Source organism: Mobula birostris, chromosome 6 (genome assembly GCF_030028105.1).
Source record: "Mobula birostris isolate sMobBir1 chromosome 6, sMobBir1.hap1, whole genome shotgun sequence".
NCBI classification, from domain to species: Eukaryota; Metazoa; Chordata; class Chondrichthyes; order Myliobatiformes; family Myliobatidae; genus Mobula; species Mobula birostris.
The window spans coordinates 93612306-93629145 of NC_092375.1; the positions used below are offsets into that span (position 1 = coordinate 93612306).

Here is a 16840-nt window from a genome sequence, read left to right on the forward strand (position 1 = left end):
ACAGACCAATTTACCAACACTGCTCCCTCTAAGCTGCGTGTGTGCTCGCACAGTAACTAAAGCATTTCTGCACAGAAAGTCTTTGTTACCGTGCAGCTGGAATTTGCTTCTAAATAAAGTGCTACACAGTTTTAAGGTTGTGTTAAAGAAATCTTCCTGCTTAGAGCAATGGTTGGTCTGTGCAGCTGTAAAAAATAAATAAGCACAGGGATGTTGTTTACCAACTTAAATGAGAATTGATTTATTCCTCAAATTCTACATCCGTGGGTAAGGTTTCCTCATTCGTTATGAAGGATGACAAGCAGATTTTGCAACTAAGGCCTTTACCTCTACACCATCTTGAGAACTCACCATTTTAAATACTAGATATTACACACTGATGTTGGCACAACACTTAAAAGAGCAGATGTTACATACCTGGCAATAGCCAATTGCTTTGTTGTGATTTCCATATGCCAGTAAAACATTGAAAAGTGGCTGCTGTAGGCAGGGATTAGCTGTTTTGCGAAACTGTACATTGTCAGGAAATGTTCTGTTAATGTCTGCAAACAGAAAAAGTTATTTGTGTTGTTTTTCCCAGTGTGACTGGATGAAATATTCCAAGGTCCCCAAGGCATTATTAAATGGTAGTTTCACTTATTTCATACTGATTCAGATCCAATCTTCATTGAATCAAGACTGAATGACAACCTTGAATTTTGAATCCAATATTTACATTTCTCTTGTGCACATCATTCTGACATATTTTCACAACCACAAAGGTGGAGGAACTTCAGAACATCAGCACCTATGGGCTCTACAAGTCTATCGAATCTGAATTATCACTGACATCAAGTGAAATTTGTAGTTTTGCAGCAGCACAGTGCAAAGGCATAAAATCTGTACATTGCAAATATAACAGTGCAAAAATAGGAATAACTTTTTCAGTTTTAAGAACAGACTTGCTGTGCTATACAACGGACTTGACCTCATAATTTACCTTGTCACTGCCTTGCATCTTATTGTCTATCTGCACTGCGCTTTCTCTGTAACTGTAACACTAGATTCTGCAATCTGTTATTGTTTTTCCTTTGTACTAGAGGTACTGATGTGAAATGACCTGTACGGGTGGCAGGCAAAACAGCTTTTTTTAAAAATACTGCTCCTTATATCAATAATAGGCCAATTATCAATTACCTTTCTAAGGTGCTTACTCTGACCTAAAATTGCATCATGGGGTCTAAATCTGGAATTTATAAAATAGGGCAAAGTTCCATTAAAATAAAGCACAAATGCTGTCCAATTGATACTCTCACCCAAATGAGATTAGTTGTTTGATCTTCAGCTAACTAGGCTACACTCTGCAAAACCAATTCCCTAACTTCTGTATTTTTGCTACTCTATCACCTATCAATATTTGTCTCAAAACCATATTTTTAAGAGGGTCTCTTTTACTCACTCCCATCCCATCCCGAGTCGACATAAAAATGAATGCAGTGAAAAAATTAGATTTAATATGACACCTCTGTGAAACTTGTTAGGCTGTTATGTAATATTAAAAAAGGCACCAACTATTGTAACAGAAGCTGGATTGAAATGGATTTAAGGATAAACCAACACATTTTAGAAATACAAACAGGGTTGGCAGCTATTGAACATTAAGATGTTTATTCTAATAATACTTGTCCTGATCTTTTTTTAAAATCATAATTCACATCCGCCATTTTCAAGTTTGCTGTTGTAGGCTGAATCAAAGGTGATGACCAATCAGCATGTAGGAGGGAGACTGAAAATCAGGCTAACAACAATCTCTTACTCAATGTCAGCAAGACCAGGGAGCTGATTATTGACTTCAGGACAAGGAAAACACACGCCCATGAGTTACTCCTTGGAGGATCAGAGGTGGAGAGGGTCAGCAACTATAAATTCCTCAATGTTATTATTTCAGAAGACCTGTCCAGGCCCAGCAGGCAAGTGCAATTATGAAGAAAGGATGGTAGCGCCTCTACTTCCTTAGGAGTTTGCAGAGATTCAGCAGGACATCCAAAACTTTGACAAACTTCTATAAACTCTAGGTACAGAGTATATTGACAGGCTGCATCACAGCCTGATATGGGAACACCAATGCCCTTGAATGGGAAATCCGACAAAAAGTATTGAAAACGGCCCAATCCATCACGGGTAATGCCCTCTCAACCATTGAACATACTTACATGAAATACTCTTGCAAGAAAGCAGCACCCATCATCAGGGACCCCACCAGCCAGGACATGTTCTGTTCTTGCTGCTGCCATCAGGAACGTGGTGCAGGAGCCTCAGGACTCACACCACCAGATTCAGGTACTGTTATTACCCCTCAATCATCAGGATCTTGAACCAAAAGGGAGAACTCTACTCAACTTCACTTGCCCCATCATTGAAATTTTCCCACAACCTATGGACTCACTTACAAGGACTCATCTCAGGTTCCCAATATTTATTGCTTATTTATCATTTTCTTTTTGTATTTGCACAGTTTGTCTTTTGCACGCTGGTTGAGCACCCGACTTGGCGCGGTCTTTCATTGATCCTATTGTGGTTATTATTCTGTTATAGATTTATTGAGCAGGCCTGCAAAAAAATTAATCTAAGGATTGTATATGGTGACATACACATACTTTGATAATAAATTTACTTTGGACTTGGAACGTTTTTTTCCTTGTACAAGGGTGATCATTAAAATAGTTCAAACTCACACAAGTGTGCCTTCTAATCTACCTAACAATCTTATAAATACCCTTTGATATTCCTATAACTTGGGTAGTTTTGTATTATTTTATATTTAATATAGATACAAGTTTTTCTACCTCTGGATTTTCAGATGTAATGATTCTAAATGTGCAATTTAGAACCAAAGGGGAATGTTGAATTAGACTACATAATTGTTATTCTCTTTGCAGTTTAACTTTCTTATGCCTGCTTGTATTTTATATAATTACCTATGTAAATGCAACTGTTCAGTGCATCCAAGTGGTTAGAGTTCTTTGTATTGTTCTGGAAGCTTCTTGGGAATTGCATTATTTGAATAGGGGCTATCTGATTAACTCTGCAAATCTGAACAGAGTGTCTGTTATCTATGGTATAACAGCAGAGCACGTTGGCTCGCCATCTTTATTCTTTTTATCTCCATGTTCTTTCCTGCTCGTTACTAAACTCTTGCTGTTCTCCATTTTCAATTCCTTTGTTCTCGCTGTTCTTAATAAAACTATTGTGAAGCAACAAGTTTTATGCCTCATTCTTGATTTCTGAAAGAACCTCTAGTCAAAAACGTCTGAACCTATCAATAGCAAGATAATTTGCTTATGGTAATTTAAACACATTTATGTTAAGTTCCTTTTTTGTGAGCTATCTGATGTTTATAATTAATCACCTGGGAAGAAGTGAAGAAGGGTGGGCAGGCAGGCACAGGTATCTGAAGAAATCAGTGAAACCAGCTAGGCATGGTCTTTCTTTGTACTACAGGACTGTCCTTTTCATTTAGCTATCCATTTTCACAGATACACAGCTTATTGTCCATCTTTGATCGTCCTTACACAGTGATGACAAGTGACCTTCTTAAACCTCTGCAGATCATCTGATGGACCAGCTCTTCTGATGCTGTGGGGCAGGGAGCACTAAGATTTTGATTCAGTGATGGAGGACTGGCAACGTTATGATTCAAGTGAGTATGATGTGTGACAGAGGAAACCGGCAGGCAGTGGAGTTCAAATGCTCCTGCTGCCCTTCTCCTTGACAGTAGAAATTCACAGCTGGGAAGCTGTTGTTAGAACAACATTCCTGAAGAATTGCAGTCCGCTTTCAAGCTGGCTCACAGCCATACAGTCCATCATTCCCCAAGTCACTTTCAAATACAACTATCCTAGTCCCCCTCTACCCATCTCTGCTACCTGTATTCAACCCAGATTAAGCCCCTCCTGCCCATTACTTCAGAGCTCTGACCTACGTTGCTGCCCAGCCTCCCACATCTTAATTAAAATAAATTACATTGCCTTGCAGGACATAAATGAGCAACTAACCAACCCTGCTTAAAACCTTCATTGTTAATACTTGCCCTCCTACCACCCCACCAGCCTCCACGCCCACCACATAATTCTTTCTAACTTCTACCATCTCCAACGGGACCCTATCACCTAGCACATCATCTCCCCCCCACCCCACAACCACTACTTTCTGCTTTTCACAGGGATCGCTCCTACTGATCTCCCAGCTGGCACCTATCCTTGCAAATGGAACAAATGCTACACTTGCCCCTACATCTCCTCCCAAAGTACCATTCAGGGGCCCAAAGAGTCCTTCCAGGTGAGGCAACACTTCACCTGAGAGTCTGTTGGGGTCATCTATTATATCCAGAGCTCCAGTGTGGCCTCTTGTACATCAGTGAGACCCAACATAGATTGGGAACCACTCCATCCACCAGAAAAAGTGGGATCTCCCAGGGACCACCCATTTGAATTCCACTTCCCATTCTGACATGTCAATCCATGGCCTCCTCTACTGTCCTGATGAGGCTACACTCAAGTTGGAGGAGCAACATCTTGCATTCTGTCTGGGTAGCCTCTAAACTGATGGCATGAACATTGATTTCTAGAATTTCCAGTAATGGCCCCCTCCCCCTTCTCTATCCTCATCCCCTTCTCTCACCTTATCTCCTTGCCTGCCCATCACCTCCCTCTGGTGTCCCTTCCCCCTTTTCTTTCTTCCAAGGCCTTTATCCTCCCATTAGATTCCCCCTTCTCCAGCCGTGTATCTCTTTCATCAATCAATTTCCCAGCTCTACTTCACCCTTTCCCTGTCCAGTTCACCTATCACCTCATGTTTCTTCCTCCTTTCCCCCCACCTTTTAACTCTAACTCCGTATCTTCTTTTCTCCAGTCCTGCCGAAGAGCGTCTGCCCAAAATATCCACTGTACTCTTTTCCATAGATGCTGCCTGGCCTGCTGAGTTCCTCCAGCGCTTTGTGTGTTCCTTGATAATACTTGGGCTATGAGTATTATTTATTTCATACATCATACCAAGCCACAAAATTCTTCTGATTCCACACCCTTGTGACATTTGACAATGTTAAATGCTGTTATGTAAATAGAAACTATGGAGATTTTTTTTCAAAACATGAAAGTAATGAAATAAAACAGTGAGATTAGAATCTATGATATAGGGATAAAATACAAACAGCCCTGGAACAAGACAGAAGCATTGCACAGGTTTCTGAAACTAGGACCAAAAGCAGTAAATGGGTGAGGGAAGTCAGAGGCATGGAAACAGGCCATTTAGCTGATCACATCCACACCAAGCAGAGTGAATCAACATGCACTACCTTTATCTTCCAGCACTTGATTCATAGCCTTCTACGCCCAAGCAAGGTAAGTGCTCATCAGTCACTTCTGTGACTCTGCTTCCACCACTCTCTCAGGCTGCTCCAGGTACACTCTAGGTGAAAAGAGTTCTTCCTTAGATCCTCTCTAACCCTTACCCTAATTCTAAATCCTGTCTTATCCATCTCTGACAATAGGAACACCTTCCTGTGGTCTACACTATCTAATTTTATACATCTCAATCATTTTCCACTGTAACCTCTCTTCTCCAGGTAAAACAAACCTAGCATCTCCAGTCTCTCCTTGCAACTTAAATGCTCCATCCCAGGCAATATCCATTTGAATCTTCTCTGCCAACAGAATCAGAACATTTCAAGAGCCAATTCTAACTGTGTTAATGCGTAGTGCATGGCTTCACTGTAAAAAGATGTTTTTTATTCCATTAGATTAAAATGAAGATTCAACTATGATTAAATTTAAGTAACTGGACAAAATCTTAAAGAATGCGAAAAATTAGTAAGGGAAGGACATTTTAAATAAAATAGCCATCATGCACAGGACAGAACAATGATCCACGGTTTAAACAAAATCTGAAACAGAAGGGAAATTACAAAATAATCTGTTCTCTTTCATACCTTATGCACCACCTTCTAAGTCACAAGTAACTCTCAAACAAATTGGAAAAAGCTTTACACTTTAAGGGAAACGTAGAGAGAATATTCTAGGGTTGGGGGTTGGGGAATCAACCAACGAGGCTATATAAGTAGAATTTAGAAATAAATGGGTGATCATGTTGATGAGATTATACACGAGGTCTCCAATAATCGTCAAGGGCTGGATGAGCAAAGATGTAGGGAAAATTGCACACAGGTGTAAAAATTATAAATGTAGGTCATTTTAACCAGCTTTTTTTGACTGGGATTGCCAGAGTGTGAAGGGTTTAGAAGTTGCAGAATTTGCTAAGTGTATCCAGGAAAGTTTCCTGAAGCAATGTGTACATGGTCCTATCAGAGGATGGGCTGGTCTTTTCCCAAGATGAGGCTATGAAGTTGCAGAGGATTCTGAGAGACAGAATCTATCTGCATTTGTAAAGGCTAATGAATCATGGGGATAGTCAGCATGGCTATGTGCATGGGAAATTAGGCCTTGCAAATTTGATTGTTATTTTTGAAGCAGTCACCAAGACATTTGACAAAGGTCAGGCAGGGCAGGACAGTAGATATTGTCTACATAGACTTTAGCAAGGCCTTTGACAAGGTCTGGAACATAGGATCCAGAGTGAGCTAGCTAACTGCATACAAAATTGTCTTAGAAGCAGGAGGCAGAGGGTGGTGGCGGGGGGTTGTTTTGCCAGAGTGCAGGTCTGTGACCAGTGGTGTGCCTCACAGATTTCTGCCAAGTCCCCTGCTGTTTATCACAAATATTAATCAATTAGATGAGAAAGCAGGTGGCCCAATTACCAAGTTTGCAAAAGACATCAAAACTGATGTCAGGGAAAAAGGTTGGCTAAAGTTACAAGAGGATTCAGGTCAAATGGAAAATGTGAACAAGGCAATGACAGATGAAATTTAAGTCAGACAAGTGCAACATGATGCATTTTAGATAGCTTAATCAGGGCAGAACTCAGAGAATGAAAGGGCCCTGGAAAATGTTGTTGAACAGACACCCAGGATACATGTACATAGTCCCCTGAAATTAATAATGCAAAAAGACAGGGTGGTGAAGGCTTATCAGCTTGCCTTAATCAGATGGGACATCAAGTACATTGAGTTGAGAAACCATATTATAGCTGCATATGTCATTGGTGAGACCATGCTCTTCCGGTTGCCATACTACAAGGAGGAAGTGATTACATTGGAGAGTGTGCAGAAAAGATTCAAGGATGTTGCTGAGACTAGAGAGCTTGAGTTATATGGAGATTGGACTGGGTGGGACTGTTTTCTCTGGAACAAAGGCAGCGGAGGGGTGACCTTTTAGATGATTAGAAAGTGGAGAGGCATAGAAAAGGTAGATGGTCACAGTCTTTTCCCCAGGGTAGGAGAATCCAATATTAAAGGCAACAGATTTAAAGGGAGATTTGAGGGCCATGTTTCTTACACACTTATACTCACTCACTCTGATTGGTGGATATGAAATGAACTGCCACAGAACATTAGTACAAGTATCCTGATAGAAAAGATTAAATGTAAATGGGCCAAATGCAGACAAGCATCTACTTATTGAGATACAGCACGGAACAGAGCCTTCAAGCCACACCATCCAGCAACCCCTGATAGAACCCTAGCCTAATCACGGAACAATTTACAATGACCAATTAACCGGTACAAGTCTTCCGAATGTGGGAGGAAACCGGAGTACCCGAGGAAAAGCCACACATTCCATAGGAAGGAGGTACTGATGAAGTTGGAATTAAACTGAACCCCAGCTCTGAGTGTTGTGCTAACTACTACGTTACTCTGACACCCAGTAGAACTAGCTTAGGTAACACCTTGGTTGGCATGGGGATGTTGGACCAAAGAGCCTGTTTTCGTGCTGTGACCTATAACCAATTTTAGGAAAATCTTGATAGTGCACCTCCTTAGTATTGGTCCTAGCTCAAGCCCACTACCACTACAAAAAAAGAGACATCAATGCAAAGTATTGAAAAAAAAATGTCCGGAAAGCGTCCAGCTTGTGACATGCATCTTATCTGCATCAAAATATTGCACCATTAATTTATTGCAAATTGCCCCAAATAACTATGACAAAACTGATAGATAGCAAACCCAGAAATAACTAGAAATTAGCAACTCTTCATTTTTCTCCATCAAACCTTATCATTAAAGATTCTGCTCCAACTTCCTTCAGTGACCAGGAAGATAATTTGGGCTGCTTGTTATGCAGACTGGGGGAAAAAAAACAACCCAAGTGATAAATACAAGACATACCAAGTTCTGTGCAACAATTCAAATGGTTCTGTTTATTATCAACTGTAGACCTTAATCCTGCCTGGGCTTTTTTCCTAATCATCATCGAGCATTAGAGGATGCAATTTTACAGCCTAAGACAGTCAGCTCCTTCAAATATCCTGACTACTTCAGCCACACCTCTCAAAATGCTGACCTCTACAACTAAGCCTCAGGCTCCCCTTCATGTCACACACCACCCTGACCCAAATTATTTTTTTCCTTGTTACTCCCGTGTCTAAACACAGTTCCCAAAGGCATTGTGGGAATACTGTCAACAGAAGAACCACCGTGGATGAAGGCAGCAGCTCAGTCAGGATGCATCAAAAATACTGGGTTTGCCTGGGATGTCAGGATCCAATACGCAATTGAACAAGTTTCCATTCCATTCCAACAGAAACAAGCTTTACTTGAACATAGCTCAGACTCTGCAGATTGCAAGGCTTTTGATTCACACCTGTGCAGAGGATTAGTTGGAAACTTCAAACCTGTGCACTGGTCCACAGTCTGACAACTCTGATCCACAGGAATAGAGCAATGGAACAGATAGCATTCAGTCAGGGTGGTGGGGTGGAGATACGCCTCCACCAAAGGAGGTAGAAAGCACTCCTTCCCTCCACTAGCCTGTAGATCACCCTTGAGCAAGTTGTATCATCTGCTTAGTCCTCTGATCAGGGTCATGTCAAGCCACAGGAGCAGCTGGTGCACATCACAAGTCCTGGTTATGTGACCACTGATGTCAGGCAGACAATCTGAAAATTATTGATAATGGCTAGGGTCACCCATCTTGTAAAGGTACTGCCCCGAAGGTGGCAATGGCAAGCCACTTCTGTAGGAAGAAGATTGCCGAGAACAATCATGGAGACTCTGATCGCCCACGTTATGTGTCATGGCACACATATGTATGCTTTTTGTTTTGCTAGTGGGGGGGGGGGGGAAGGGGGATTGTTGCTTGCTGCCGCTTATGTGGAGGAGGGAGGGGAGCTAGGGGCGTGGGAACCTTGGGGTTCCAACATTTAACTGTCGTTCATTCTTTGGGGCACTCCTCTGTTTTCGTGGATGTTTGCGAAGAAAAAGCATTTCAGGATGTATATTGTATACATTTCTGACATTAAATGTACCTTTAAACATAATGATGATAACACCAGTTCTGTTAGTAACTCCACTATCACGGTTCATACCAGAAGGGACTACAACTTCACCTTAGATGCAGTACAATATCAAAGTGTGGAATCACAGCCTGCTGTGTAAATACTGACAAATACAATGCAAGGTTATGGGTGCCAAAGTGACATCTTGTTGACAGAAGCACACTGCTAGAATTGTTAGCATCCTCTATTTGCTTTAATCACCAACTGCCATTTAGTATAATGTTTTAAGAGAGGGCACAAGAGGGTATAGTTTTAAGGTGCTTGGAAGTAGGTACAGAGGAGATGTCGGGGTAAGTTCTTTTTACTCAGAGTGGTGAGTGTGTGGAATGGGCTGCCGGCGGTGATGGTGGAGGCAGAAACGATAGGGTCTTTTAAGAGACTCCTGGACAGGTACATGGAGCTTAGAAAAATAGAGGGCTATGGGTAAAGCCTAGGTAGTTCTAAGGTAGGGACATGTTCAGCACAGCTTTGTGGGCCGAAGGGCCTGTATTGTGCTGTAGGTTTTCTATGTTTACTGAGGTTTGACATCCTTTATGGGCCTTAACATGTGAGCAATTTGCAGCCACGAGAATATTCTGTGAAAGGAAACTAACACCTTGGAGCAATTGGAATGTGATTTGGTGCCTTGTAAGCTTGATAACTGTCAGTAACTAAAATACTACCTAATTACCATGGCTGGTGCAACATAATGGTGCACAGGGTGTAACATTCTGGAAAAGGTAAATTAAAGCCCACCTTCATTGGTTTGTAACTTGTGGGCATACACATGTACATATGCAGATGTAGAGTTTTGGAAACCATTAAGATACTCCAGCATTATGTTTGAACGGTGAAAGCGGCAACGAGATGCGAAGAGGGTCACAGCCTTCAATGGGCTGAAGCCTTACTGAGTATTGTAAACTACTTCAAGCACCCTTTTATGTAGCCATCAATTTACTATTTCCTCTGACCTTGCCTCCCTTATTCTAATTATGTCAACAAGAGGAAAGAAAGCAGTTCACTTTCTTCTACGAATGCTTATCAATACTCTACCTCTGTTAATTTAGCCTTGGGATTACGTGCAACCAAACACGCCCACCTCCTTGTTTCTCTTCCTCTAGCTGATCTTGTATACCACCTTTTTCATCCCACCTTTTTCATCCCACGTGCCATTCTTCATCCAGAGTTGCTGACATGTCAATATTCTCTGTCAACAACCTTATTTCCTCCCAGCCCTCTCCATCCACTGTTCACATCAACACCTCAGAGGATTTGTTCGGTTCTAAAATTCACAACAGGTGGCAAGACGGGCAAAGGAGGACATAGTTTTGAATTTAGCATATATAGTAAATACAACAATTCGTAAACTCAGCACCAGATACAGTACCTTCACACCTTTCCGGACTGCACCACTCGACTTCCTGCCACAATCCCATGTTAAAATGCTACACACATTTTTATGATGGAAATTTTGCAGTGTACACAGATTGCAAAACAAGACACCAGATTCACACTATTCTCTAATAATCCTTGAAATTATTGTCTTGTATTTTGTCCTTGAACATCTAAATTTTTAATATCTGGTATAAAAGGGACTAACTAAAATAAATAGTTCTGAGTGCTTCACACAATGCAGTACACCTGTTGGCATAAAACAGCAATTAACTCCCAAGTTTTCACATATTATTACAGATAGTTATTATTAATATATTAGTTAAATTTTGTGCATCAGGTACCTGTTCTTATAGATTCAATCAGCTTTGGATCTTCCTCTGTTTCCAGCATCTTCTTATAGTAAACCGGGTTCCTTTCCATCTGTTCCTGGGCTCCACTGACAGTCATCCAGATGAGACTACGATATTCACTTGGAATGCCTTTTCTGATGTATCGTTTTACTTTAATGGGAATAAAAGCAAGTGGTCAATATTCTAAACACAAGTAAACATGATAACTCTCACAACAACAGGAATTCTGCAGATGCTGGAAATTCAAGCAACACACATCAAAGTTGCTGTTGAACGCAGCAGGCCAGGCAGCATCTCTAGGAAGAGGTGCAGTCGACGTTTCAGGCTGAGACCCTTCGTCAGGACTAACTGAAGGAAGAGTGAGTAAGGGATATGAAAGTTGGAGGGGGAGGGGGAGATCCAAAATGATAGGAGAAGACAGGAGGGGGAGGGATAGAGTCAACAGCTGGACAGGTGATTGGCAAAAGGGGATACGAGAGGATCATGGGACAGGAGGTCCAGGAAGAAAGACAAGGGGGGGGGGCCCAGAGGATGGGCAAGAGGTATATTCAGAGGGACAGGTCTAAAGGGACAGGCCCCTTTAAAAGGTGGCATCCATCACTAGGGTCCTTCACTATCCAGGACGTTCTTTCTCAACTTTGACAATCCAGACATCGGAAGTCTGGAGAGGAGGGGGACTTCAATCAGGTCCACTGCCTGAGGGAAAAAAAAGGCTGGAGCAGTTTGCGGCAGCATATTATAGCTTTGACCAGTGGCCAGTCAGCATTTGGGATTAGCATCAGTAAGAGCAAATTAAAGGCAGGCAGAGGTAAGCGTAGCAGCCAACTCATCAATTATCATCTGAGTGGACATACGTGGTGATCTTAAGGCTTTAGCTCTTCAAGGTTTCAGCAAAACGAGGCTTCACTCAGAAAACAAAGTAAAGAAAAGCTCAAGATTTTTTCTTTATATCTGCTCAGCTAGGTAGAGATAACAGGCAGGATAGTGGAATGCTCCTCTTGCAGGATGTGGGAAGTCGGAGACCTCCAGTATATCTGACCACTACAACTGTGAGAAGTGCATCCAGCTGCTGCGTCTAACAAACCACGTTAAGGAGTTGGAGCTGGAACTAGATGGACTCGGGAGGCTGAAGGAGTGATAGGTAGGAAATATAGAGAAGCAGTTACACTGAAGATGCAGACACAGGGAAATGGGTGACAGTGAGGAAGGGGAAAGGAGTTAGGCATCCCCCTCAACAACAGGTGTATCTGTTGTAGACCTACAGAAGGACTTATCAATCCTTTCATTTCTTCTACCAAAGCGCATGACCATACACTTCCTGACATTGTATTCCATCTGCCATTTCTTTGCCCATTCTCCTAATCTGTCTATTTTCTAAATGGACAGAAAATATAAAAAAAACAGGCACAAGGGGACTTGGGAGTCCTTGTGCAGGATTCCCTAAAAGTTAATTTGCAGGTTGAGTCTGTGGTGAAGAAGGCAAATGTAATGTTAGCATTCATTTCAAGAGGACTAGAATATAAAAGCAAGGATGTAATGTTGAGACTTTGTAAAACACTGGTGAAGCCTCACTTGGAGCATTGTGAGCAGTTTTGGGCCCCTCACCTTAGAAAGGATGTGCAGAAACTGGAGAGGGTTCAAAGTTCACAAAAATGATTCCAGGATTGAATGGCTTGTCATATGAAGACCGCCTATTGGCTCTGGGCCTGTTTTCACTAGAATTCAGAAGACCTCATTGAAATCTATCAAATGGTGAAAGGCCTTGATAGAGGGGATATGGAGAGGATGTTTCCTTTGGTGGGAAAATCTAAGACCAGACAACAGTCTCAGAATAGAGGGGCATCCTTTTAGAAAGGAGGACTTTCTTTAGCCAGAAGATGGTGAATCTCTGGAATTCTTTGCCACAGGCAGCTATGGAGGCCAAGTCTTCATGTATATTTAAGACCGAGGTTGACAGATTTTTGATTGGTCACGGTGTGAAGGGATACGGGGAGAAGGCAGGAGATAGGGGCTGACAGGAAGATTGAATCAGCCATGATGAAATGGCAGAGCAGACTCGATGGGCCAAATGGCCTAATTCTGCTCCTATATCTTATGGTGTTATTACTACCATCAGGGTGGTGGTACAGGAACATGAAGACCACATATTCAATGATTCACAAACAGCTTCTTCCCCACTGCCATCAGATTTCTGAACAGTCCATGATCATTACTTTATGATTCTGACATTCTGCACTATTTATTTCAGTAATTTATAGATTTTTGTCTTTACATTATACTGCTGCCACAACAAATCCAAGTCGGTGATATTAAAGGAATTCTGAAGTCACCCCTAGCTACCCCATATTTGAAAAATACACAATCTAATGTTGTTGCTATTCAGAGTGGAACTATCTGGCAAAGAACTGCCTTACATCTCACTTTGCATATGACAAGAATCTTCACTGACTTACTTCTTTATCTCTGGATGAAAGAGCTTTTCAATTTGAACAGATGCCTTTAATAAATCCTTTCTCTTTGGTCAAAAAAAAAAACATGCTTCACTGCACTCAGAACAGCTGAATTAGTAGACTGTTACTTTATTAAAACTAAGTCCAATTACAATCTTCAATCTGTATGGAGCAACTACGATTTGAAAGCTTAACCTCACTCAAAATAAAAATCAACTTATTTCAATCAAGAATCTTCACCAAGCAGCATAAAGAGTCAAAATACAAAATTTATCCAAATTTAATGTAAAGAGACGCTGCAGTGTCTGATACTAGAGAACAGATAAAATATTTGCATGGGATTTCAAAAAAAACTGGTTTGGTGTCTCTGGTACAAAGGCAGGCAGGTGTAACCCAATGAGCTGGCTAAAATTATAAAGTTTTAATTGTGAACACACTCACACATGTGAAGAGTCAAGGCAGGGACCATACACAGGAAGTAGCTACTAATAAATCCAGAAGGAATCGAGTGTGAAAACAAGCAGATGCTATGACTCAAAACACTCGTTTGTTATGTGCTGTGTCATATATCGTGGGTGATCATGCTCTTTTCACGACCATGATTGTTCTTGGCCAATTTTTCTGCAGAAGTGGTTTTCCCTTACCTTCTTCTGGGCAGCAACTTCACAAGATGGTGACCCCAGCCATTATCAATACTCTTCAGAGATCATCTGCCTGGAGTCAGTGGTCACATAACCAGGATTTGTGACACGCACCAGCTGCTTGTACGAACATTCACCACCTTTCCCATGGCTTCACGTGACTGATGGGGGGGTGGCAGCGGTGGCTAAGCAGATGCTGCACCTTCTCAAGGGAAAATTGCGGGCTAGCGGAAAGAAGCAGCACCTTACATCTCCTTTGGTTAGAGATGTATTCCCTCTCTGCCATCCCACTGATTGATGTAAATGGCATTTTAAAGGGAAGGTAAATAAAGATATAAGGGAAAAGAACAGACAGGGTAATAACCATATAACAATTACAACATGGAAACAGGCCATCTTGGCCCTTCTAGTCCGTGCCGAACTCTTACTTTCACCTAGTCCCACCGACTTGCACTCAGCCCATAACCCTCCATTCCTTTCCTGTCCATATAGCTGTCCAATTTAACTTTAAATGACAACATCGAATCTGCCTCAAACACTTCTGCTGGAAGCTCATTCCACACAGCTACCACTCTCTGAGTAGAGAAGTTCCCCCTCATGTTACCCCTAAACTTTTGCCCTTTAACTCTCAACTCATGTCCTCTTGTTTGAATCTCCCCCCCTCTCAATGGAAAAAGCCTAACCACGTCAACTCTATCTATCCCCCTCATAATTTTAAACACCTCTATCAAGCCCCTCCCCCCACAACCTTCTACGTTCCATAGAATAAAGACCCAACTTGTTCAACCTTTCTCTGTAACTTAGGTGATGAAACCCAGGTAACATTCTCGTAAATCTTCTCTGTACTCTCTCTATTTTGTTGACATCTTTCCTATAATTCGGTGACCAAAACTGTACACAATACTCCAAATTTGGCCTCACTAATGCCTTGTACAATTTCAACATTACATCCCAACTCCTATACTCCATGCTCTGATTTATAAAGGCCAGCATACCAAAAGCTTTCTTCACCACCCTATCCACATGAGATTCCACCTTCAGGGAACTATGTACCATTATTCCTAGATTCCTTTGTTCTACTGCATTCTTCAATGCCATAATAGGGTGCTATTATGTAAATATAATGGAAGGAAGCAGTAGCAGATCAGTTTTCTCAATGCAGAAGGAATATATAAAAGGGTTTTCAAATGTTGCCTAGCCATAAGAGTCAGAGTAAATATAGCACATATACATGTCCTTTGGCCTAAACTGGTTCACGGTGACTTCAAGTCCCAAATTCCGGCATTCAGCCTATATCCCTCCAGTCTCCTCCCCTCCCCATGTGTCTATCTAGATGCTTCCTAAAATGTTACTATTCTACCCAGTACTGGTAGCTCATTCTATATCCTTCCATCCTCTGAAGGAAAATATTGCCCCTCAGGCCCCTTCTAGATCTTCTAGATCTTTCCCTTCTCATCCCAAATCTATGTCCCCTAGCTTTGGTCTCTCCTACTCTGGGGAAAAGACTGTTAAAGTCCACTTTTCTTAAAGTCTCTCATAACTTCAAACATTTCTATAAGATTGCATCCAGCCAGATGGGGTACCTGGACATACTAAAGACCTGTGCTGATCTACCGGCTGGAGTGTTCACAGATGTTTAACCTCTCGTTTCAGTAGCAAAAAGAATATGGGAAACCATAAACAAGAGAAAATCCGCAGATGCTAGAAATCCAAAGCAATACACAAAAATATTGCACGAACTCAGGTCAGGCAACATCGATGGAAAAGAGCAAACAGTCAATGTTTTGGGCCGAGACCCTTCTTCAGGACTGGAAAGGAAAGGAAAGGAGAAGCAATCAGACTAAGGTGGTGTAGGGAGGGGAGGAGGAAGTACAAGGTGGCAGGTGATGGGTAAAACAGGGAGGGGGGAGGCAGCAAAGTAAAGAGCTGGGGAAATTGGTGAAAGAGATAAAGGGCACAAGAAAGAGGAATCTGATAGAGGAGGATAGAAGACCATGGAAGAAAGGGGGAGGAGCACCTGAATGAGGTGATGGGAAGGTAACAAGAAAAAGTATGAGGGGGAAACATCATGCAAACAGTAACTGTAAGCAAATAGCATTCTGAACTGAAGCCTGCAAAGAGTGTGAGCTTTTAACAGCGGGACCAAAACAATACACAGTACTCAGAATCACATTTACCTTGTATGGGAGAAAATTTGTTTTGTCACAGTGATACAGTGCAAAGACAAAATGACTACAAATTACAATAAATAAAGTGTAAAAAAAAAGGACCATTCAGAAAGCTGACAGCAGAGGGATAGACTATTTCTGAATCGTTGAGTATGTGTGTTCAGGCTCCTGCAACTCTGCCCTGATGGTAACAGCAAGGGGCAGTTTAGTAGGCTCTCCATATTAGATTAGATTATTAGATTATGAGGACACTCAGTTATTTAGAAATGCATGCAAGCATTAAGAAATGATACAATGTTCCTCCAGAGTGATATCATAAAGAAAAACAAGAGAAACCAAAGACCAACACTGACAAGACCACATAATTATAACATAGTTACAGCAGTGCAAAGCAATACCATAATTTGATAAACAGCAGACCATGGGAACGG

At 41.6% G+C, this 16840-nt stretch overlaps 1 protein-coding gene across 1 annotated transcript in view; it reads right to left on the minus strand.

Annotated features, from left to right (window-relative positions):
• Positions 1-16840, minus strand: part of grtp1a (growth hormone regulated TBC protein 1a) — a 69353-nt gene that overhangs the window by 37299 nt on the left and 15214 nt on the right. Inside the window, exons 3-4 of the mRNA XM_072262350.1 lie at positions 11142-11300; positions 418-542 (exon numbers count right to left, since the gene is read on the minus strand). Coding sequence (XP_072118451.1) covers positions 418-542; positions 11142-11300 — 284 coding nt within the window. The remainder of the gene's footprint in view (positions 1-417; positions 543-11141; positions 11301-16840) is intronic.